At 34.9% G+C, this 24,632-nt stretch overlaps 3 protein-coding genes across 4 annotated transcripts in view; 1 reads left to right on the top strand and 2 right to left on the bottom strand.

The window, feature by feature from the left end:
* Positions 1 to 904: 904 nt before the first annotated feature.
* Positions 905 to 7,426, bottom strand: LOC118038170 (probable alpha-galactosidase B). 2 transcript variants are annotated; one of them, XM_035044486.2, is made up of 14 exons: positions 7,178 to 7,426; positions 6,105 to 6,267; positions 5,736 to 5,993; positions 5,273 to 5,447; positions 4,356 to 4,417; positions 4,108 to 4,271; positions 3,883 to 3,980; positions 3,413 to 3,471; positions 3,187 to 3,321; positions 2,859 to 3,103; positions 2,626 to 2,776; positions 2,063 to 2,138; positions 1,924 to 1,974; positions 905 to 1,307 (listed from the first exon to the last, which is right to left on the bottom strand). In XM_035044486.2, the coding sequence occupies exons 1-14, from the start codon at positions 7,237 to 7,239 to the stop codon at positions 1,087 to 1,089; spliced, it is 1,920 nt and encodes a 639-aa protein (XP_034900377.1). In that variant the 5' UTR covers positions 7,240 to 7,426; the 3' UTR covers positions 905 to 1,086. The 2 variants fall into 2 exon arrangements, with proteins under 2 accessions (XP_034900377.1, XP_034900385.1); XM_035044494.2 differs by having other exon boundaries at positions 6,105 to 6,246.
* Positions 7,427 to 8,066: 640 nt separating this feature from the next.
* Positions 8,067 to 13,766, bottom strand: LOC118038191 (protein PECTIC ARABINOGALACTAN SYNTHESIS-RELATED). The gene is made up of 11 exons (XM_035044513.1): positions 13,408 to 13,766; positions 13,276 to 13,326; positions 13,096 to 13,186; positions 12,339 to 12,415; positions 11,024 to 11,112; positions 10,417 to 10,536; positions 10,186 to 10,302; positions 9,903 to 10,046; positions 9,687 to 9,810; positions 9,402 to 9,593; positions 8,067 to 8,827 (listed from the first exon to the last, which is right to left on the bottom strand). Exons 1-11 carry the CDS (start codon positions 13,678 to 13,680, stop codon positions 8,468 to 8,470), a joined length of 1,638 nt encoding a protein of 545 aa, XP_034900404.1. The 5' UTR covers positions 13,681 to 13,766; the 3' UTR covers positions 8,067 to 8,467.
* A 3,445-nt stretch (positions 13,767 to 17,211) lies between these two features.
* LOC118038247 (coilin) overlaps positions 17,212 to 24,632 on the top strand; it is an 8,178-nt gene continuing 757 nt past the window's right edge. The window contains exons 1-13 of the mRNA XM_073411034.1: positions 17,212 to 17,529; positions 17,606 to 17,670; positions 17,758 to 18,027; positions 18,287 to 18,442; positions 20,374 to 20,529; positions 21,337 to 21,406; positions 22,212 to 22,289; positions 22,529 to 22,748; positions 22,855 to 22,895; positions 23,388 to 23,585; positions 23,846 to 23,917; positions 24,003 to 24,152; positions 24,541 to 24,627. Of these exons, the coding sequence (XP_073267135.1) occupies positions 17,353 to 17,529; positions 17,606 to 17,670; positions 17,758 to 18,027; positions 18,287 to 18,442; positions 20,374 to 20,529; positions 21,337 to 21,406; positions 22,212 to 22,289; positions 22,529 to 22,748; positions 22,855 to 22,895; positions 23,388 to 23,585; positions 23,846 to 23,917; positions 24,003 to 24,152; positions 24,541 to 24,627 (1,740 nt within the window). The 5' untranslated portion in view covers positions 17,212 to 17,352. The remainder of the gene's footprint in view (positions 17,530 to 17,605; positions 17,671 to 17,757; positions 18,028 to 18,286; positions 18,443 to 20,373; positions 20,530 to 21,336; positions 21,407 to 22,211; positions 22,290 to 22,528; positions 22,749 to 22,854; positions 22,896 to 23,387; positions 23,586 to 23,845; positions 23,918 to 24,002; positions 24,153 to 24,540; positions 24,628 to 24,632) is intronic.

Here is a 24,632-nt window from a genome sequence, read left to right as displayed (position 1 = left end):
ATACTTTAAAAAAACATGTTAAAACTCATAAACAAGCACACCGGCTAGACCATCACCTCTCCACCCACCATTATCCTTTTCTCTTTCACTTGCAAGTGCATATTTTTTTCGTTTCTTTCTTTCTCGTTCAAAAACTTCTCTCAACAAACTCCTTGATTTTTTTTTTCATTTCGTATATTAAAATAGTTTTTTTATTTAAAAATATATTTAAATATTTTTTTTATTTTTAATACTAACACATTAAAATCATAAAAAAAACACTAAAAAATCAATTTAATATTTTTTAAAATAAAAAACATTACTGCAAAACATCTAAAAGCAAAAGCAGGAACTCCAACAAACTCCCCCCTCCCTAAGTAAGCACCATCGAAACTATAGCTTTTGTATTCATCTTCATGTATGTTGTCATTTTTATACAAGCAAAACTTTTCATCCCCTTTTCACCTCAATAAAGCGTGTGCATCATCTCCTGATGCTTTTTTAATGGTTATTTACCAGCATAACCTTCCCAGCGTAGCTGTTAATAAAACAACCCGGATCGGCTTGGGCCGGGTTAATAAAAGATAAAAAAGAATTGACCTGTTAAGTCTGTTGACTTTAAAAAAATATATGTTTTTTTTTTTTCGGAAAATATTGTTTTGACTTTTTTTAACAAATAAGTTTTTCAGTTTGGAGTTATCCTGCCGACATGTGATTCAGGCTTGTGCTGGATCGGATTTACAAGTATGCTCTCTGCTGTCTAAAAGTCCATCGAAGGATACAAGGAGAGTGGTAAATCAACATGACATTTCCTAGTGTTTGAGAAGCGTTTGTTTCTCTAAAATTTTATTTTTTAAAATTATTTTTTATATCTTTTTGATTGTTTTGAAATGCAATTTTAAAAAAAATATATTATTTTAATACATAAAAAAAAAACATTTTAAAAACAGTTATCAAATTCTGGCTGCTCCACCTTAAATGGTACTTAACTTCATTGCCTTTGACACAACAGCTCCTCTGCTTTTCGCTCAGACAACAACAGAGAGTGAAGAAGAAAAGGAAAAGAAGGGGATGGAAAGGAAACAAACTCTGCCGTGTCGGTTTACACTAGGGGCAGTTGAGGACGAACAATGCACAACCATGCACCTCTACCTCCATTGATATTAAATCTTCTATTTTTCCAAAATCTTTGCCACTCCAAACTTCTCTGCCGTGGCATGATGTCCCATTAAAGTTTCTCCCAGGAAGTACCTTAGCCATCTCTGATGTCTTCACTGATATTACTGTCTTCACCGAGTTCAGATTGAAAAGTGCGACATAAATTTCTCCTGAGCAAACAGAAAGGCGAAGCATTGATGTATTAAGAGAAATAGATACATATGCAGTATGCCGTAAGAGTTTTCAGATCAATGACTGTAGGCATGCTAATTATCAATCATAATTCATAAGTATGGTTAGACGCTAGCAGAGTGCCATACTAGACAAACAAGTTGGCAGCTAGGAGGAGGAGATCGTTCCTTTTTGAATGAGGGAATTTGGAACTTGTAAAATAAACATATACGCCCAACAAAAATAATAAATGAAGGCATGGATATTGATATTGAGCAGACTATTTTCCACCCCAGATACATGGAAAAACATAACAGTTCGATTTAAATAGCTTCCCTTCACCAAGGGGAACGATCATAATCATCTTGGGGGTAACCAGCAAGCATGTAGCTCAGTGGTACTCTTGCGTAGGCAAGAAGGTTGAGGTCTCTTGTTTGAGTCTCACCTCTGCCAAAACTTCAACAAAAATTGGAACGCACTCATCAAGAAATGGAAAATCATCCTAGGGATCAAGTTTCTCATTAAACCACAAACTTCTCTGGGTTCTTTTAAAAATACTGCCAAGGAATGGTGACATTGAAACCAAATTTATCGAGAGTTTGGAGGGTATCAAACCTTTTCTTCCAGTGGCGATCCAAGAGCGAACTCCACTGTTACCAACATTAGCTGCATATATATTAACATGGCAAGGAAAAATCATCGAGTGGCCCTTAATGAACATGTAGAAAATCTGCTTGAACTTCTAGCATATTACCGTCAATTGAGTTCACAGTTGCACATAGACCAGAATAGCTGCTGATAAGGGATCCATTATTGTTTAACTCCCACATCTGTTGAAATTGAGAGTTTGCTTTCAAGTATCACTCATATAATGATAATTATAACCATTCTGGCAAAACCATTAATTAAATAATGACATTATAATTTGGAGCTTCAACAATCAGACAGTTATAGTTTCCTGCTCAATGTATTTGTTAATTGTTTATTGTCAATTTATACATGATTCTACAAGAAAGTGACATCTGTCTTCTCTGTTTTCCACTAAAAGTTTACAGGAAATTAGCTCCTGTGCCTTCAAGTATCACTCATATGATGATAATTATAACCATTAATTAAATAATGACATTACAATTTGGAGCTTCAACAATCAGACAGTTATAGTTTCCTACTTTATGTATTTGTTAATTGTTTGCGGTCAATTTATACATGATTCTGCAAGAAAGTGACATTTGTCTTCTCTGTGTTCCACTAAAATTGTACAGGACACTAGCTCCTGTGCCTTCGTTAGAAATTAGGGAATTCTGAATGAAGAGATACCTGATTGGCATCTGATCTGCAGGGGGAGAAGGAACTGCTCTTTAGTTCTTTTGAAGTACGCTTCTGTCTTGAAGAAGCATCCAAGCAAAACTCCATTCCATCACTAGCTAATAAATGGAGCTCTCCTTGATTGTAAATTAACTGTTCATCACTGCATTTCCATTCACAGCATCAGAGGAGGTCATAATAATAGTCTGTTGTTTGGAACAACTAAGGAGGGTAAAAGAGATTACGAAGCCAAAAGAGGTTTTCGCTTGTATAGGCATAAAGGTTTGTGGCTTCGCAAGTTCTCTTTCCAGCATATCTGGTCAAGATCATCAAGAGATTCAACTACCCATCCATTAACTTTGGGATTATTGCAGCTAGTGAGACCCAGAAACTGTGTACGTGATGCAACTTCCTTCAAACATTTTCTTGATCGTTGGCTGTGAGCCATGGTCTTATGTATAGAACCCTTTGTACCAGTAACATAAGGAAACTGCATTTGCAATGTGATGATATATCAGGAAAAAAATCAGTTAATATTCCAAAGGCCTCTAAAAAATACATTGTTTCACATGCCTCCTTATTGTTCGTGCTAAAAGAATTTATTTCCAGAATGAAGGGATTCGTGATCAAACTGTATGTGGTATCATCAAGCTTTCTAACATCTCCTCCAAACATGAGAGGGGATCTGACCATTGCCCACAAAGTCATCTGCAAAGAAAAAACTTGTATCAAGTCATCAATAAAAAAAGCTTATTTATTAACATTGGACTGACACACATTTAGAGTTGCATATACATACCTGAGTTTTTTGTTCATCTAGATTAAGGTTACACATTCTGTATGGTCCCCTGTTAGAACCTAGGATACAGAAAAGCAATGTGATTATTCAAATTTTTGTTCTTTTTAGTGGAACTTTTTAAACACTTTCAAGTTTCAAGTTAATCATGAATACTCTGCAATTTAAGTTGCAAACCCCTAGACCCAAGGTAAAAACTGGTCCAGATGCATTACTTTTCAATGAAGTTGTTACTAAGATGTGTTTTTGTTACTGTTAGCTAACATGATCAATACTCAAGTGCATGGACCTATGCAAGCTATGCTATTTTGCTACCACCATGTAACAGCAAGCGTTCCATTGCTTCATTCAATACACAGTTCAGTAATCTATGTTTTAATCAGTTTTACTCCACTCAGTCTCGCCAACTCTCTACAAAATAAAACTACTTAAAAAGTGCTAGAATTAAAAAGAACAATCTGCTAACTTTTCACCTGGATCTGTAAGCCTTCCCAAGGGTAGCATATCTAAGTCAGGCCATGACCTCCCCAGCAAGCCCTTGGCACCAATCTTATTAGCAGCAGCGAAGTCCCTGAAGCAGAAGAACAAGACATCACATAAAAAACATGGAAGAATAGAAGAAAAACACCAATTAGAGAGGGCAATCTACATGTAATTTGAATTTTAAGCTCTTATTTTGCATGAAAACTTAGATCCACCTTGCAACATCAAAATGAGCTGCAACGTCTCCCCATGTATCCCAATCATCCCCAGTGACCCTGTACATGTTTACCAATCCACTTATATCTTTTGCTATGGCTGGTGATGCACTGGTTCCAGGAGACAAAGAATACAGCATGGGACGATCAAGCTTTTGCAGAACCTAAACAAGTGCTCTTAATATATCACCATCGCTATTCAGAAAAGATTGAGGAGGTAAAATTTATGCATCAAAAATGCTGTATACCTCTGACACAAACGTTATTTCATCTACATCCAAGTCATCACCGAATACACAATCATGTTTCACTGCAAATAAAAGAGAAGCAAAGAATATAAAAATTATTAAAATAGAGAGATTGTCGTGAAGCCACTCCGAAATCCTAGAGGTATAAATAACAGGAGGGAAGACTGAAATGGACGGAATTCACAATTTTGTAATAAATGCCAGTCAAAACTTTTAATTTCTGACTTGATTTAGATTTTAGGGCAGAAAACCAAGCAAATTGTCCATTACCAGTTCCAAGCTCAACTCCATAAAGATGAACAGATTAACTTGATTTTAAACGTACAAACACATTCAGCACAAACAGTGCAACTAAGCATCCTAAAAATAAAGCTATAGAGGTCAATCTTTTCAGAAATAAATTCTTTTTTTGTAATTTCTTTCCATAATAATCTATATCTATACAACTATAGGTTTGGTAATAGTTTTGTCAATATGACTTGTGTATCTAGAATTTGTACTTCCATTTCTTTGTTGAGTTAACAACCTTGAGCTCAGGATTAATTTTGGAGGATTTTTTTCAAATAAACCATAAGAAGCTTGACCTAAGCCTAGTTCAAGCTTAAGATGCTTGAAGAGGTCAAAGCTCTATTTGACTCATTGCAATGTTACTATTGGGTCCTTCCAAGACCTTCAACATATATTTCCTACATTATTACAGAACACTACTTCATTCATGCTTCCAACAATGCAAATGGTTCTCGAAAGCTGCAATGCTGCTCTGACAAATTATTTTACCATTCTTAATAAGTGAATTGAAAGAGAAAATTCATTCTCTAGCGAATGTTGAGACTTGAGATGCACCCTGTTGGATTCATAGACTTGTTAATGAGTTGGGAAAGATGGAAAAATGCAGATTTCAGTTAATTGCTAATTACCAAAATCAACACCCCACTCGGCATACTGTTCATAAAGTGACCTCAAGAAGGCTCTTCCTGCTCCCAACTTAGTATTTACACTCATGAAACCATGTGGCATCCAGGCACAAGTCCTCTCCTTGATCCCTATATCTTTTGCCCGCCATCGTCGTCCGGACTCTTCATAAGCACCTCCCTAATAGAAATTGAATTTTAGCATTATGTCTTACACTTCACCTTTCACCTGACCAGTCTACTTTTTATGATGATAGATTTTGCAGGACTGTGCAATCTGAGCTTGTGAAGGAAACAAGAAGAAAAATTTTCCCGAGGGGGGAAAATTAGATAAGAAAGAAGAGAGGAGAATGAATCCTCATTGTTAACAAGGAGCAATACCTTGGCAGTATCCAAAATGAGGGTGTTCAAATCATATATTCATATGCCTGTCTACTTAATCCTCTCATAACTTGAATCCCAAACTTACCTTGGTAGTATCCAAGATAGGGGTGTTCGCATCATATGCCTGTGTACTTAATCCTCTCATAATGTGAATCCCAAACTTCAAACCCATGCCGTGTACTTTCTTGGATATTTCTGTGAACCCTCTACCCCCCTTGGATGAGGGCCATCTGACTGGATCAGGGATCAACCTCCCCCATTCATCAATTACATCAAATCCACGAGAATCTGTTGAAGCACCTGGAACATCTCTCCTATACCAGAGGTAATCTATCACTGCATACTACATGAAATTGAACAGATAAAAGACAACCTCCATGTCAATAAACTTTCCCATTCTCATACTGATCAAGTAATTAAAAAAATTGATTGTAGTCATCAACCATATTCATACCTCATACCCATAAGGCTTTAGACGATGAGAGATGATTTCGGCACTTCGCAGGAAGTCTACTTCAGAAACAACCCAGCAAAAGGAATCATAAGAGTTCCAACCTCGAGGTGGGAAGCTAGCACGCTCAGGTTGAGATGATACCCTAACATGTGTTTTGTATGAACTATTAAGTTCACAAATTTAGTCAAGAAAACCTTCAGAACAGTTGGAACATTTATGAGATAGACAAAATGAAACATAATTATGAGTTCTTCAATTCAATATAGACATCTATGTTAACAATGTAATTGCATTGTTTAGTTAGCAACTTCGAAAGTTATTGCCTTGCTTCCAATAATCAGATGTAAAAAGGGTTTTCTTATTTCAAAACCAGCGAAGGAAGTTTACAACAAACTCTGGAATTCTACCAGAATATCTCCTATGTTAATTATAACAGCAGTGAATAGAAGAAACGTAGAAAGAGAAGCACCTGTAAAAATAAAAACCGAAGGAACCAAATATGAAGAGAGCAGAGAGCTCAGCAGCAGGGTCATCATTGTTTTAGTATACTGAAATCCAAACACAACCCTTCTGCCTAACTATCTAGGACAACGAGAGAAGGCGTTCACTATATAGTAAACATACCCTGGGCTACAAATGCATCACGGCATCATACCATCTATAGAAATCATTCGTATATACCATAATTAAATACAAATATACGGAAACTAAATACAAAATACAAGGAACTCACACACACACACACATATATATATTTGGAAAGAGAGTGGGGTGTGTGTGTGTGTGATTTGGTAACCTCATGAAAAAAAACATCTAGCAAGTACAAGAGAGTTGTGAAAGACACAACAATAAAGTAAATTTAAACTTGGTAAACCAAGCTAGATGGCTGTAATATATCAGAAATTTCAAAGCCAGAAAAGGAAAATTTACTCAAATAAGTTTCTATATAGAATCTGGCAATTCACACAAAGAGTTTAAAAATTTATATAAAGGAAGAAGAGTTTTCAGGTTCTAGGCTGTTCACGATGGTTGATTGATAAGCAATTATGAGAGAGAGAGAGACAGAAAAGCACCTGTAAAGAGAGAAACTGAAGAAGAAGAAGAGAGACAGAGAGGTGCGTGGTAGGATAGCCATAATCCCGAGTTCTCAGCTCTTCTTGATGATCAATGAAATGCAAATGCACCATCAGGTTTTTCAAAGGACGGTTAGTACTTAATTTTCATAATGGACGGGAGGATAATCTTTTTTTCTTCTTATTTAATTTGCCGGTGATGGTAGCGTCTTGGGTATCAGGAATTGAAACCTCCCTCGTGTCTTTTTCTACTCTACTTGACGGTTGTATACTTTGAGAAAATAAAAAATTAGACGTCGTTGTCTGGTTTAGTTGATAAGAAGAAACAAGTGAAGTGTCAAATTTTGAGTCACTTCTTCCTGTCTTTTTTTTTAATCTGTCGACCTCTTCCTCGTTTTTTTTTTTTAAAAAAAAAAATTAGGTAATAGTTAATCTTATTAATAGCATTATTTTTATATTTAAAAAATATTAAAAAAAATAAATTTTTTATATTTTTATATTATTTATACACCATGTTAAAAATAATTTTTTAAAAATATAAAAATATTATTTTAATATATTTTAAACAAAAAGATATTTTAACAAACAAACACTACCAAATACAAACACCAACTCCAAGTGAATAAGTGAAAATTTAACATTTTCTATTTCCAAGTGAAAATTTAGAAACAACTAGCCTAACCTTACCTTCCATTGCAGTTTTTACATTTTAAAAATACTTTTAAAATTTTTTTTACTTTAAATTAATATTTTTATTGTTTTTATATTATTTTAATTTGTTAATATAAAAATAATTTTTAAAAAAAAATCATTATTATTTTAATATATTTCTAAAACAAACAGGATAAGTTGCCCCCAGTGGAGCATTCTTCACAGGGATACCAGCACCTTGTCTTCTCTAATTCCTTCGATATTTCCATAAGCATTAGCTATCGACTTGCAAATTTTAACTTGCAATTACAATAAATAAATAGACCAAAAAGAAAAAGAAAAATACGTCTCCAGTCATTGGCACACTTGCGCATTTTTTTTGTCCTGGAGACTAAACTGCTGAGTGCCTGCAAAAAGGCTGAGTCATCCAACCACATGCCCGATTCCTGGTACAGCTAGCCAGCACCTATTTGTGCAGATCATATTCCTCTAGTTCTTCCCATATTCTTACCTTTACGCCGCTTGGTTCAAATTTCTTCGTTCCAGGTAAAATATAGTTCTTAAATTACAGGGTTTTGGCTCTTTCAGGACATGCTCCTGAAAATGAACTCTCCGTGAAGCATCCAAGACGATATGCAGTCAGGCTCTACACATACAAGGAGTCAGAGGGTTTTCCCAGAGGTCATAATTAGGGAAAGTCTCCTCTGGCAATCCAGTTCGTGTCTGGTGAGTGACAACCACATCCTCTACAAAAGTCGCCCAGCCCATGTACGGGTCTCCAAAAGATTTGGACATTAGCCCCTTGTCTGGTTTTATGGATTTATGACGATGACCCATGTATCTACGGGCCCCAATAATCAATTTAGCAAAGTTGCCTCCATGGGTCATCACAAACACATCAGACTTGAGGCAAACCAGGAAGTCAAGGGCTGCCAAGCTTGTCACATGCTTCCTGAATCCATCCAACTCTTCTTTGGTTGCCAGCTCTTCCTTTGTTACCTGTCAGAAAACCTTGGAGTCATATATGAGGTTAAAACATCAAACTTTTTATAAGAAAATTCACTTTGAAAGGGTCCTCTCACAGGCTAGGCATTTACAAAAAAAGCGCAACTACAAAAATTAAGCCAACGATCACGGCTACGGGTGCTTTGTTTTCTCAATATCCTAAACATTGAGCATGAAAAACCATTCAGCTTCCCATCCCAATAAAATATGAAATTCTCTTATCCAATGGTAACATACATAGAAATACACTCCTAAGCATTTATATCCATGCAGGCCTGGATATTTCAGTAACTGGAAAACATTGTTCCTTTTTTTATCTCTGGCAATCAGTGAGGAACCGATGTGAGTGGTTTTGAATCAAGGGCATAATGAGATGGGGTTGCCCATGGCTGCAATATTATACATGTGAAATTTATACACAATTTTCCATCTTAAAAGCATCAATTGGATGTATATGCTGAGGACAAAGTATGAGCAGATAAGAGAGATGGAAATGATTTCATAAAACATGTTTAGTCACTTCATCAATGGAGAAGGGGGAGCAAAGAAACAGAATCAAAGGCCTTACCAGGCTTGGGAACATGTTCTTTAGTGGAGCTATTCGGTTTTGCCCACCATAAACCTGGCCAGAAGCTACATAAATCTGAGTTTCCTTAGGATATCCCATAGCCCGAAGAATCACAGCTACTTCCTCGGGTTCAAGAGGGCACCGTCCTTCCTTCCGTTTTTGCAGGGCCAGTTGCCATAGATGGGAACCATTCTGCATAATAAATCACCAAAAGCTTATGATGCATCCATGACTGTTTTAGTTTCTGACTAAAACCGGAAAAGCTTACGATGCATGATAACTCACCTTATACCGTCGAGGCCACTCTTTCTTTCTATATTCTGCCATTCTATCTTTCTCATCCCTTGTCCCCACAAAATCACAGAATGATAGACCTACCATCCCCTTTTCAAATCTAAGATGAAGAGCCCTGTATGATAAATAACTTTCAGCACCACTAAACTTCGAATTAACAATGATTGGAAAGAAGCCCAGTCAACTTCAGATTACAATGTCACATACATAAATGGATTTGAAATTCCTGTGCGGTTTCGCATCCTTGATACCAATAAATCAGACATCTCCTCTATCTCAGGAAGAAATTTCAGAGCATGATAATTCACCCTGCACCTTAGCCTGTTGATTTCTAGAGGAACATTATCATATCTGCAACATAAACAAATAAGGAAAATAAACAGATTAAAAAAAAAAGAAAAAAAAAAAACAATAAAAGAACTATTTTTCCCTTGACGAAAGCAAAATTTTGAGCCTAGTGCCCCAAAGATGCAAGACATCCATGACTTACCCGAGCCGATCAACAAAAGGCTTTAGGGCCATTATCTTCTTTTCCTTGATTCGAGGCAGTACATTGTCTATGTAGAATTGAGCAGGTGCGTATTTTGGAATGTTTTTCACTGTTCGTCTATAACATAAATGGCAATTTGTTTCCAAATAATCAATGTTAGTCACAACAAATTGGAGTCCACACATGAATGTACTTAATATGAGAAAATGATAAAGAACACAAAAATCAAACCTTATGCTTGTGAATAACTCTGATTTGTCAGTAAACCACTCGGGTATATCTCGAACAATCCGTACATCATTCTTTAAATAGTCAATGAAATGATCAACATCAAAAATGTCTTCAAATTTCCTGCAGACATTTTGTTAAGAAGCAGGTATTTAAGTTTCTAAAATCATAAAAGATGGCTTGTGAACAGAGGATACAACCTAACTCGTTAATATAACCACACATGTGACTAAGTTTAGCAAGAGAAAAGGAAATAAAGCAAAACATATACTAGTAATTATGCCAAAGTCAAATGAACCTATTTCAGACAATTATACAGCCACAAAATATACATATTTGTTGAGTGCATATCAGAATCACATCAATTTCCAACTGATTTTTTCTTCTTTTTTCGAAAAACAGCAGGAACAGTTAGTGTGGAAGGTGGAAGACCTTAGTAAGGGATATGAGGAGCAACGCTATACTTGAGAAACATTATTTCTTAAGTCTCGGAGTTAAAGATAGAATCAAGAGAAAGAGAAACAAAAACAAACATTTTACATTACAAGAATGTTGCAAGACGTAAGCTCTAGGTATCAATGCTATTATATGCATAAGAATATTGGCTTACGTTTGGTCTTTCCAAATCTGATCCTGCTTCAGAACAGGCAAAATAAGGGTGGCATTCATTATTTTGGCCACTGCTACAGCATTGCATATCTGCATTAAAAACAAGGGTGGCATTGCATATATTCAGTCTAATTCAATCACTTTAAAGCTTGTTGCTTGGTAAGTAAGTGGAAAAAACAAGCATATTTTGTTTATGAAAATCTTCTACTGGAAGTTAATTTGATTAAACAAGAAGAGGGGTAAGGAGAAAAAAAAAAAAAAAAACTTAATTATCAAACCAGCAAAATTACCAAGATCAAATATTAGCAATTGATTGGCCAAGAAAGGAAGTATCAGAAACCACCTAGTTCAGATATTTTGATTTTTTGACCTACCAAACTAACAAACATTATACTAAGATCAAAGGATTCTAAGTGAAGTGATCACTTAGGTTGCGTATGGTTAGTGTCACAAAATAGAAGGAACAGATACAAAAGAGACAAAAATGTGTTTGGTTGAATAGACATGGATATAAAATAAATCTGTAGGTCAGTTTTGGAGTGTGTTTTTGTACTCTGAAAACAAAAGGTACAAAGAATCATGTCTTCTTTGTCTCCACTGTCTCCGTCTCTTTTGTCATGAGACAATAATTAGACACTACCTTAAAAGTGTCTTAGCAAGGTCAACCTCCTTAAAGTGTAGCTTGTGGCATGAATTGGGTCCTGTTTTGTAGATTTCCCCAATTATGAAATAGATGCCCCATATTACAGCTAAATAGGAGCTAACTAGTTATTTGGAATTCTATTATCCTTAAGGACATTGTGCGGCATGCCAACTATTCTGTGGCCATGGCCAGCAAGGGAAGACACAATAGTGAATTGCATTAGAAAAGATGGGATCTGGGTAGATAAATTACATCACAATCTATAATTAGTTTCCTTTTTTAAAAACAAAAAAAATATATCACTTACAGGGTTAAGACTACATATTTAACAACAAAAGTCTTAAGAGATTTGAGATAGGTCGAGCATGACAGAACCATGTGGTTCTGTGACACATTAGGCCATGCAGAGGATGAAGAGATAGATTCTCAAGGTTCATGCAACTCCTTGCTTTGAATGTGGGGGGAGTAAGAAAAGGAAGCAAATGACAATTTCTCAAAGAAAAATATAAAGAACCACAAGACCCGGTCATTTCACAAATTATTTTCTTTTTCCTTCTTGTGGATGGGGGTAGGTGGAGGGGAGGGGTTGCTGTGATATTTCAATTCAAAACCAAAAAACAAAAAAGCAAAGAGAACTTGCATAATTATACTATTTGAGAGAATGAATCCATACAGCAATCCTTTGCTGATTCAAACCACCCTCTGCATGGATAAATATATAACCATTTGTTTCATTTTCAGGAGGCAGATCTGCAAAAATTAGAGAAAAGTCAAAGAGTTAAAACAGACAAAATGAATGGATGAGAAGAAAGAAAGTCGCTTTCACTATTAGATTTAAATCATGCTGATCTTTCCAACAACACGACATCCAACTGCGATTTCCTATACCTGTGGATATGTAAACTGGAAATATAGCATTAAAACATGGTAAACAGCACAAGTTTCTTCAAAATTCCATATGCGAATTGGCTTTTTTTTATTGCCTAGAACATTTCTAATACAGATTACAGAACACTTTTATTCCTGAAGTTGTAAAGGCACAAACGGACAAACAACAGAGGGTTTTTAAATTCCTTTATTGAAAAAAATGGAACACGTAGTGATAACAAGAAGGTAAAAAACAGCAAAGCTTGCAGGTGATCGTCAAGAATTCAAGGGAGTTAGAGGGGCCGTGTGATAGGTGACATCAAGAGCCCAAAGGGGGCTCGACCTTCATATCTCTGTTCATCAATGCTCACAAACAAAATGGTTGTGAATTGGAACCGAGAATAAAATGAAAGGGCGGGATCACACCATGTGGAGATTAGTATTGCTGGGCTAGACTACCAGGTACAGTTGTGTTTAGAACTTAGATTTCACACCCACATCAATTTTGTATATAGTCAACATGAATATCTAGGGCTAAACTACTGAGTTCATGATAAAATCACCTGATATCCCATCATCGCGGCGCTCAGCACAAGGCTTCCAAGAGGTTGTGGCGGAGACTGGATTTTCCCAGAGTGAAGGGGCTTCCTTTACCTAAAATATAGAGCCTGTTAAATAAGCTGGCATACTTTAATCAAGAACTGTAAATTGAGGCAAAAAGAGAGAAAATTTCAAGAACTTACATGCGGACAATGAAGAACAATGCCATCTTTCTTACACAGGTATGGAGCATTCTACAAAGACAACAAAAAAATTAGCAGTGAAAGTTAAACAAAAACGCAAAGACATTTCAAAATCGAAATCCAAAAACTCACCAATCGATTAAAGATGGAGAAAGCGGAGATTAATCCGACAATAACAAAGATAGAAATCAAGATTAAGGAGATCTTGGAGTTTAGGGGAGAAAAAACCCTAGGATCGTCACTGAGAAAAGAACAAAAGGGACGGTCCCGATCTCTGGAAAAGTGATGGCGGTGATCGTCGTCGTGAGTGCTACCGTGGATGAGAGGGGAGGCGTCCTCGTCACGCTTCATTGGGGAGGAAGAGGCTCGAGCTCCAAGCGAGCTCGAGTACCTCAGCTCCACCATCGCTCTCTTTGGACTGTAAGCCAGCTCCGCGGGTGGTGATGGTGAACCGTCTCAAGTTTAGATAATAATCGGGACAATTGTACTGTTACTAAAATGAAATTTAAAGATTTATATTTGTTTTCCATTTTTCGGATAAAAAAATATTGAAATTTGAGATTCAAGGTAAAAAATACTTGGACCTTCCGGTCATTTTATATACTACGGGAGAAATTACGTATCATAAAACACATGCATTTTAAAAAGAAAAAAAATTAAAATCAAATAAAAAAATTAAATCCCACTAAAAACAACCTATATTGAATACTTTTTTCAAAAAAATCAAATGACATCAAGATCATGGCTATTGATAGTGATAATTTAGCAAATGGAGAGTTTTGTCTCACTTTTTTTATGATTTTTTTCTATTTTCTATAAACATCTAAGGATTGGGATAAAAAAATAAATTTAAGGATTAAAATGAAAATTTTTAAAAAAAAGGCGAGGAATATGAAAAAAGTAAAACTTGAAAGACCTAGATGAACTTTACTACACCGTTTGAACAACGTAAGTGGGAAGAGGTTTTGATTTTGTTTTAATATCAATCTTAATCCTTGATCTTCCTATTATTCTCTTGAGGGTAAATTAAAATTTAATTTAATTGATTTGGTTTTTAATCTATCATCAGGACATCTGATGATGAATCTGGTGCACGAAGGAATGCAAATAGTAATAAATCCCAGCATTAAAAATAATGCTAGCATTACTCGCAGGAATTAAATAAAAAAATACATTTAAGGCCATGTTTGTTTCTTGAAAAATAGTTTCCGGAAAACTATTTTTCAAACTTTCCTGTGTTTGTTTGTCATTAGAAAAGTTGGTCAACGAAAAACACTTTCCAGTCAATTTCAGTCAAAGAAAAATTTGACTTGGTTTTCAGGAAAGTGTTTTCTCTTTAGCTGTGTTTATTTTCTGGAAAGTGGTTTCCGGGAAATCACTTTCCAAACTTTCTTGTGTTTGTTTGCCAGTAGAAAAGTTGGTCAATGGAAAACACTTTCCAGTAAAAGGAAAATTTGGCTTGGTTTCAGGAAAGTGTTTTCCTGGAAAATTTGGGGGGAAAACACTTTCCGGAAGTTGTGAAAAAATTAGAAATGTCATTATTTGCTTATTACATCAAATTTGATCCTCAAACTTTTGATTGCTATATATATTTTGTTTTGAATATTTATTTTTCAATTTCATCTCTTAAAATTTTATTTTTATATTAACTTTGGTCCTTATTTTTATAATTGTTATTTGTTTTTTCCTTATCATATTTTTATTGAAATTTTTTATCTATCAAATTTGGTCCTCATTCTTTTCATTGTTACTTATTTTATTTGAAATAATTTATGAAATGTTGATTATTATTATTTTAATTTCTTCATCTTTCATTTTTTTTAATTTTTTAGATTTGATCTCTATTATTTTGATTATTATTTATTTTATTTGAGATAATTTATGAAATTATATTTTTTTTTCAATTTCATTCTCATTCAACTTTTTAATTTGTGAGATTTATTCCTCATTAATTTAATAAACTTGAGAAAAATAAAAATATTAATGAGTTATTTTCCAGCTCATTTTCCATGACATAACCAAACACTGAAAAGTATTTTCCAACTTATTTTCCATTACACTACCAAACATCGAAATATACTTTCTCATAATTTATTTTTCTAGAATTCACTTTCCAAAAAAAACTACTTTCCAGCAAACAAGAGTCGTGATAAAAGTGTCAAGTGAGAAAACATTCAAGGACCAAGGGAAAATTTAGAAGTGAATGATGACGTGAACTTTGAAATGTGAGATTACAAGCATAGTAGAAATCTCATATCTTTTAGTTTCTTTTATAATATAATATAATTAGAATAGTTATGGTTTTTTAATAATACACAATGATATGAAAAATGGTGGAATTTTCTGTAAATTTGTCTGCATAATTATAAATCTTATGTTCGTGTCCAAGAATTATACGTGGCTGAATGTGTGAATGTATCGTCCTAAAAAAAAAATCTATCTATAAACATGAGAATTTAATATGAATCAATTTAAACAAGTGTATTAAAAAAAATTAAGATTTAGAGCCCGTTTATTTGTGTTCGAGTAGGGCAATATTTGTATTTCTTTTAAACATTCTAAATAAACTATTTGGTTAATTACTAAACATAATTTATTGTTTATGGAACACAGTAATTTATGTTTAAAATACAGGGCAACCAAAAGTAAGTTGAACTTCCTTCTCCTTCTTCTGCTTTATCCACTTGAACAGTGAAGAGCATCGTCATTGTCCATGCATGGACTGGGTTTGCCCAAAACATAAATGCATTGCACTAGGTCCAGCCGAGTAAAATAAAATAAAATCTATTTTTTATTTTTTTATTATGTTTTATTCAAAAAACTAGTGTTCATCATCATTCAATGGCACTGCATAATTAAATTAGAAGGAGATCATATAATGATGTAACATTTGCAGAATTTGATCGCAAATCTCAATTTTGTTCATGATGATATTTTACTCGATGTTGTTGCATGCTTGAAAAACCATGAAAACTATAGTCCTTATCGAATAGATTTCGTATTCGATAGAATTGTATATAATATAATGGAACAATAAAAAATATTTTATATAAAGTATTATTTATTTCATAATATAATAGTAGTAGCTAAATTTACAGTATTTAAATTTAAATTAAAAACCATTAATATATATATATAAAAAAAGTTATTCCATAACCTTAATTATTAAATTACTTTTTATTCAACCTCGATTTTAATTACAGTTTTAATTAAATATATATAAATACCAAACCAACCTCAATAAAAAATACTTTTTATAAAATATTTTTTTTAAAATCATGATTATAAAAAGCTACCACGATACCAAACATAATCATAATCAAAGCCCAACTTGAAAATATATGCATTAATATTGCATATGCCCACGATGCGCATATGTGTATGCATACATATTATATTTATAGTTTTTTCATTTCATATATATATATATATATATATATATTCATCTAATGATAATACATGAATTAATATAAAAATAACCATAGAATAGCTATAGATATTCAAATTCTGTAATCAACAAATCATACATAAAGAATAAATATTTATTTTAATGTATAGCAACACGTAATTGATGTCATTTGCTATAATTGTTTTTTTTAAAAAACCCTCAAATTTTACATATTTTATTTTAACATATATACACACGTATATTTGTGATGTTCCGACACTTGACAATAACATATATGTACATGATTTTTATAATTCTTTTATTTAATAATATGTATATATATATATTATAATAACACTTGAATTAGTATAAAATAACCATAGATTAGTTATTGATATTCAAAATTTGTATTTAATGAATAATACATAGTGTATAAATATTTATTTTAATGCATGGCGGCCCATGCTCGTTGTCGTTCGAAGATGATGGCATATGCTGTAATAATAATAATAATAATAAGAAAATAAGAAAACCCTCAAATCTTACGTGTTCCGTTGTACACGCGCACACCCCGACACTTGACAGTCTACTGGTTTCAAACCCCAAAGCCACTAGGAGGGTTTAAAATTGCCGGTCTCGGCAGCCCCGTCCTGCTCGAAACCCCCTCTCTCCCCTCAATCGCTGCAGCGATGGAGACGGCGAGGCTCCGTTTAGTGCTCGACAACGCTTTGAATACGACGACGGAAGGACTTAGAAAGTGCTGGATTCTCTTAAAGCCCCAACACAAAACCATCTCCGATCTCTCCTCCCATATTCTCCACGTTTTTGACCTCCACAATGCATGCCCCCACGGCCTCCTCCTCTCCGTAAGTATTTAATCTCTCCAAAACAGCCTGGAATTTCTCTCACCAGTCCTTAATTTTTTTTCCCTTTTGGTTACAGATGGAAGGGTTTGCATTACCGCCTTTCGAGTCTACTTGTATTTTGAAGGACAAAGATATTATCAGGTTAGTTTTATATAAAAAAAAATAGATCTTTTTTTAACAATCATTTTTCCGTGTGCTGTTTATATTACACTGTAATGCTTGTAACAGAGTGAAAAAGAAAGGCAGCACGTCTACTGAAATTATCAAGATAGATGATGGGCTGAATGGTTCCTTGAATGTGGTGGAAATAATTGACAAGCCACTGGTAACTAAAGGCACGAATCTGCTTGCCAATGAGGAATTTGAAAGGGAATCTGGTGGCTATGAAACTGAACCAGAGGAGGATGTGGCTGAAGAGGTGGAGGATGTGGAAAATAGTCCAGAGGAGAAAACAGTTTCCAAGAAGAGAAAGGCATCAAAGGATCTTCGCTGCCCAAAGTATGGCTCCTGTGTTCCTCCTCAAAATGGAGTAAAAAATAAGAACAATTTTAATATATCTTATGTTCTACAACCCTTATCACCCATTTTTCGCTGGTGGTAGTGTATCCGAGTCAGTCCTTTGGTTTTAGAGACTCTGACTAGTAATTTCACCGTGTCCAGAACAAATTTGAAGATAAAGTAGGCAGTCTAGAACGAGTTCTTGTAAAATGTAAGATAAAATGTAAGATCATTATATAATGGAATTTTGATGCTGCAGGAGGAAGAAAAACAAATCTGCTAGTGCTGGAAAATGTCTAGAAGTTCCAGAAAATGCAGGGACTGATGTCTGTGCAGAGCAGAATGGAACTTTGAGCATTGTTAACGCCGATGAAAAAATTAACAAGAGTAGAAAATCCACGCCTGACACAAAGAAGTAAGTTATGTCAAATTCTTATTTTTGCATGATCTTGTTCTACTTCCTTCACAGGTTCTTAACTATCATTCATCCACTAAATTTTGAGCTCTGTGTTCTTTCGAATCTGAGTTATCAAGTATGCCAATCATTATGACCACTTGGAATGGGAACGGGGTGCGAAACATCCCAAAACATCATCTAATGGGGCTAAGATTATATACAGCATTGATGGATTGCTTAATTATAAGTCAAATGCAATATGGTATGGATAAGTAAAGTTTGTTATAAGTGTCCCTAAGTAACATTTGTTGTAAATGTTGCTTTTCCCAAAACTTGATGCTGTAAGTGAACTCTAGGTGACAAAATCAGTGTTTTGTAAATGTTTTGGATTAGTATTCCCGAATCAACTTCACTGACCTAGTTGCCACATTCTTAAAGCATCCTGTATTTTCATTGCCAATTTGCGCCCGCAACTTCCCATTTTTGTGTCTATTTTTTGTCATTGGTGAATGGGATGTACCTCAATGATGCTAACAACGAGCTATTTCTAACCTGAGGAACATGCTATGGAGAGAGAGAGATATTTCCAAAAAAATCTCTAGATAAAATGGCCACTGTAGAAAGATTCTTGTTAAGTCTTTATATAAATATAAAAAGAGATTTCTTTTGGTGTTGTTTGCTGAGAAGTGGTCATATATTTTGCAAAGAAGGTGGTCAATTATTGATATTATGGCAGGTTGGAAACTCAAGAAGCATTTACTTCATCAAGAGAAGAAACTTTCTTACTCAATAGCTGAAGCCTGATTTGAACTGGCTTCCCTTCCAAGTCTTCAATGCTGCATGAAAATAAGAGCATTCCCTTTTATAGATGCAATGATGTCCATGTTTGCATTGTTAAGACTATTTCTGCAACGCAAAAGAAAGCTAGCACATGTGGTGTTTAAATCATGCAGTAAAGACAAGGATGAAAAGCGTATCACTGCATGAAACACAGTGATTTTGGTCTTTGAAAAGCTCATATATGATTCCTTATGTGGCACACAACATATTGTTGGATACCGTTCAACTAAAAGATAAATTGAAATCTGAAGCATTGCTAGAAGCAGCTTTATGAGCACATTTTACTATTCTATTGGTTGCATATTCCGTGGCCTTTCCTGTATCTCAATACCAATGGTGATGCAGCGTGAGATTTCAGCAAAATTCTGAAAATTTGGTAAAACTAATTAAAAGATTTCTAAGAATTGGTGTTAGGCGGGGCAAATTGCATTTATGTTTATGCTACACACTTTACCCTTTTGCATGTATTCATCCTAAGGAGGTTGAGCTTTGAGTATTGCAATTGTTGTAGATGTTCTTCTACTTAGATAAGTAGTTGTCTTATTGCATTTTATCGGTCACATTATTTCCAATATCACAGTAATGTATCAGTAATTTGCAGTGTTTGAGGGAATCTTTATTAGTTGCACAGATGCTAATATCATTCACCTATCAGACAATCATTATATATGGAACTTTTCTCACTTCAAGGCATTTATTTAAACTGACAAGCTGTCGTACTTGCTTGGTTATAATAATGCATTTTACAAATAAACTAGAAACCTACCTTTCACTAGAAGCTTCCCTATCAAATTCACCCTAACACTTGAACAAGAACGGAATAAAATACAATTAGCTGTTACTTGGTCATGATCATACTGATTACATTCATGTTCTGGTTACTGCTTTACTACAAAAATTGTGTGCCTCAATGCTGTTCAAGTGTTGTTTTCTCCCACCAAATTTGTTTCTCAGTAGTTTAATGATGTATGTTTTTCCCTAAAATTTTTCTACCAATTAGCACACCTTATTAACTGTAAGTTTTGTTTATATAAGTGCACTTTTCAGTTTTTACAATTTATCTAAGAATTTTTGGTTTTGCATTCAATTATGGAATTCCTATACTGCAGGAGGAAGAAAAATAAATCTGCAATTGCTGAAAAATGTCTGGAAGTTTCAGAAAATGCAGTGACAAGTGTCTGCACTGGAAAGAATGGCACTTTGACCATTGTGAAATCAGATGAAAGAAGTAGCAAGAGTACAGAAGCTACATGCAATGCAAAGAAGTAAGTTTTGTAAAATCCATATTCACGCATAATCTTGTTTTTCCTCCTTACTAGGTTCTGAAATATAAGATTTTCCAAAAACAGATTCACTAAGAGAGATTCCTCATCATCCATCATTGTTTGTGGCACCACTAAGTTTTGAGCTATGTATTCTTTTGTGTCCAAGTTACCAAGAATTTCAATCATTATGAACTTGGAATGGGAATGGGAATGGGGAATGACCTGTCCCAGAACATTGTTCAATGGGGCTAGGATTATATACAGCATTGAAGGATTGCCTTAATGGAAGCCAAATGCAGAAGGCAGGCATAAATAAAGTTTGTCTTAAGTGTCCCTTTTACCAAAACCTTGATACTAAGTTTTGATCACCAATTCCAAATCAACTTCACCAGACTAGTTGCAAGACTTTCAAGGCATCCTGTCTTTTCATTGCCAATTTGAGCACACAGCCTTCCATAGTCGTGTCTATTTGTTGTTGAGTGGTGAATGATATGTACCTTGATGAAGTTAACAAGGATCATTTCTGACCTAAGGAACATGCTATCCAGAGAGAAGAAGATTCTAGGTCTTGTCTAGTTCCTATACCACAATTTGCAATTGAAAACTCTATTCATATTTTGAAATTTATGATCGACTTATCTAGAAATGTCAGCACATGATATGATGATTGGTTCCCTCCTAAATGACATGACTATGCAAAAATATTGCTTGTTCATGAGGTGATGCATCTTCATAGCTCTTGATGTCATCAATTCTTTTCCACGTTTTCCTTTGGTTTACTGAATATCTCTTTGTCCTGCTTTGTAGGTCTTGCCAACCTGAACAAAATGGCAATGGGAGTGTGGATGCACCACATACACTTTCTGGATCTAAAAAGGTTTTGATCTATCATTTTACTGAATTTATGGCTACTATTTTTGTGCTTCTAATTCTGAGACGTGCTGTAGTTTTTCATCTAGGAATTGTGTGAAACTCAGCACGATATAATGATTTCTGCCACCTGCACCTTTTCATGGTGCAACAAAAGTCTACTGGTGTCAAATTCAATTTTACTAATATTATAGATGTCATCCCTCCCCCAGTAAATGTTATTAAAACCTGGCTAAAACCACCATGCATAGTAGTAAACACGTTCTGTGAATGTATGTTTGTGTAAGAGCAGCTCTCTTTCTGATGGAAACAGCCATAATTTACTTGTATTTATGAAAGAGTCTGTGCAGTTAAAATTGTCAGAGTCTAATATGATGGGTGTCCTTTGCTCATAAAAGTCTTTAGAAGAAACAATATCATGTATTCCCTATTCATTGCCCTTTTTTCCATGGAGGACCATGTAAGATGGATGCTTGCGTAGCTATGATTCCCTTACAGAAGACAAAGGGACAAATTAGAAAACATGAACTTTAATGGTATTTGGAAAGAAAAGGAATAGAGCGTTTGCATAATTGAAAGTTGATTTTTATCATTTAAGAAGCTAGGGGTCTTGCAAGTATGACCAGTGGACCCATGGGCTGAAGTCCAAGGCTATTGGCCTCCCTGTGCAAGCAACCATTTTAGGTGAGGTAGGTAGGTAAAGAAATGCAGGATGTTATACATGACCTTGCTTCTATCATGATAAACTCTACCTGTTCATCACTTGAATGTCCAGTGTGTTTTTTAACACTTGCATTCCCCTTTCTTGTTAGTTCCCTAGTAGAAGTGCTAGGCGTAAAAAGGCCAAGAGGCAATGGTTAAAGGAACAACTCAAAGCTGAAAAGAAAGAGGTATATTGGTGTTCCTTAGGTTTTCAACCCTGTTATTGTGATTGTGTTTATGTGGTTTAGCTGTATTCGTGTTTGGGCTTGGCTCAAGTGCTGATGGGTACAGTCTTTGAGCAGGTGTTAGGTTAGGAGTTTCACACGTGCATGCACCTGCACAACACACACCCACATCTTTATCAGCACTGTTGGTGGGAAAATTAGTCACCTTCTACACTGTTTGTTTATTATTTTGAATTTTACAGCAAAATCAGGGGCAGGTATTTTCAAAAATCAATCAGCAATCGTCTAAAAGGGATAATCAGAATGTTGCTGAGAAATCACCTGAATTGGGAAGTCACCAACTTTCAGAAGAAAAACTCAGGGAAGACAATCAATTGGGAGAGCAAGATAGTGACGTAGAAGGTGATGTTGTTCCCATAGTGATAAGGCCGGGACATATTCGCTTTGAGCCACTCAAGAAAGGTCTGATTCTACATTTTTATCTTACAGCCGTTCCAAGTGATTAACAATTTTGTGTACTGTAAATACTCCATTCAATCATGTGATGTGCCTACATGTTTGTGTTCAGGGGGTGATGATCAGGCTGTGCTGCAAAATCACATTCCTGCTGTATGTTTCATTTATCCAATTAATTTTTCAATGCATTTCTCTGTGTTATGTTTGAATAAACAATACCTTGAAGATAGATATGTTCCAAAGCATTTGTTTAATCCATTTGAGTTTCATAGTCAAACTTACAAACCATATCTGCAGAGCATTTTAAGCTCTTCCCCATATTCACTTTTGTAAGTTTTAAGCTGTTTGTGCTCAAAATCTCTATAATCTTGGTTTCTTGGCTTGCAAACTCTACAAGTATTTCATACTTTATGAGGGTGAATATAGGGGACTGTTAAATATTCTGCAGAATGGTTTATTATAAATATTCTGGATCTGCTTTGAAATAGAATTTCTATGCATAGATGTTTTTATAAAATAATCAACAGGTTCTGACTTCCGTGGTTTCAAAATTTTACAATATCTGTACATGCTACTTGTAAAATAATGCTTACTTGTTCTTAGCTTCAATTGATGTTAAATTTATGTTCTCATGTCTTGCTTCAGGAAACATTTCACTGGAATGGGATAACAAGCAAAAAGAAGGGTCAAAAGTGGGGTAAAGAAAAAACAGTGTCATGTAAAAGAAATGATTATAACAATTTCAGGAAAGAGTCTTCCAGCAGTCTTTCTATTGAAGAACAGACACCTGTATATGATTGTACCAACTTTGAAGAGCTTCCACTCTATGCTAGCTTGCCAAAGGTTTTTTTCTTTTAAAACTTCATTGCAATTGCTGTGTTGATCTCTATGACGTTCTATCTTAGAAAAACATGACATTGGCAACTGGCTTTCTATGGTCATAGCAACTGCTAGTTTACATAAATTTTGAGACCTACTCTGGGTCAGTTGATTGATCTCTTAAATTCTTATTTGTCTTTATAGCGTCGCTGTATGCAAGAGCATGGTCCACATTTGTTTCTTGTTTGGAGGCTAAAGCATCTATTTGTTCTTGAAATTTGCAGGAAGGTGATGTAATTGCTTATCGTGTAGTTGAGCTGTCATCGTCCTGGACACCCGAGCTCTCATCCTACCGTGTAGGCTTCTTTTTCAATAAATCTGATGTTCAACTTATTATTTACTGGCGGAGCATTAAAGTTATCATGTTCTCTTTGTGCACAGGTTGGAAAGATATCAAAATATGATCTTGAATCCAATATAGTTATGCTGGTCCAAGTACCAGGATATCCAGTAGTTCCTGAGAGGATAGATGATGAGGCATCTGCTGCACTACCAGAAACATCCCCTTATGGGGAAGATGGATCTTTAGAGGTAATTAGCTTCACATTTCTTATATATGAATATTTCCTTTTATCTTTTGGGTTGGGGGTGGGGCAGTGTTGGTGATGAGGCATCTCTGTATGTGTGTGCATCTCTCTCTCTATAACCATTGCATAATTTGGATGCGCCTCCCAAAACTTGAGGAATCTGACTAAATTGATTGGGGTATTCTTCTTTAGTTTTGAACTGCTCAAATGAATTCGATTTAGGGTTTTACATCTGCCATCTTCTATGTTCAGGTTATTAGATCAAGGCTTGGGCATAATTGCGGACAAGTTTTGTATTTGTTCTGAATTATAGATTTTGGTAACCTTAGGCCAGTCTTTTCTCTGTTTGTCTTTCTCAATTAAGAAGGTTGACAAGTAAAGCTCTTCTACAGATAAAGTTTTCAACACTTCATGAGGTTCGCCTTGTCCACCATGGTAATCTAGAGTCAGCAAAATCAGTTGCTAGTGGATCTAATGAAGTCCA

The sequence above is a fragment of the Populus alba genome, chromosome 8 (assembly GCF_005239225.2).
Source record: "Populus alba chromosome 8, ASM523922v2, whole genome shotgun sequence".
Lineage (NCBI taxonomy): Eukaryota > Viridiplantae > Streptophyta > Magnoliopsida > Malpighiales > Salicaceae > Populus > Populus alba.
This window is presented reverse-complemented; position numbering and strand designations above follow the sequence as displayed.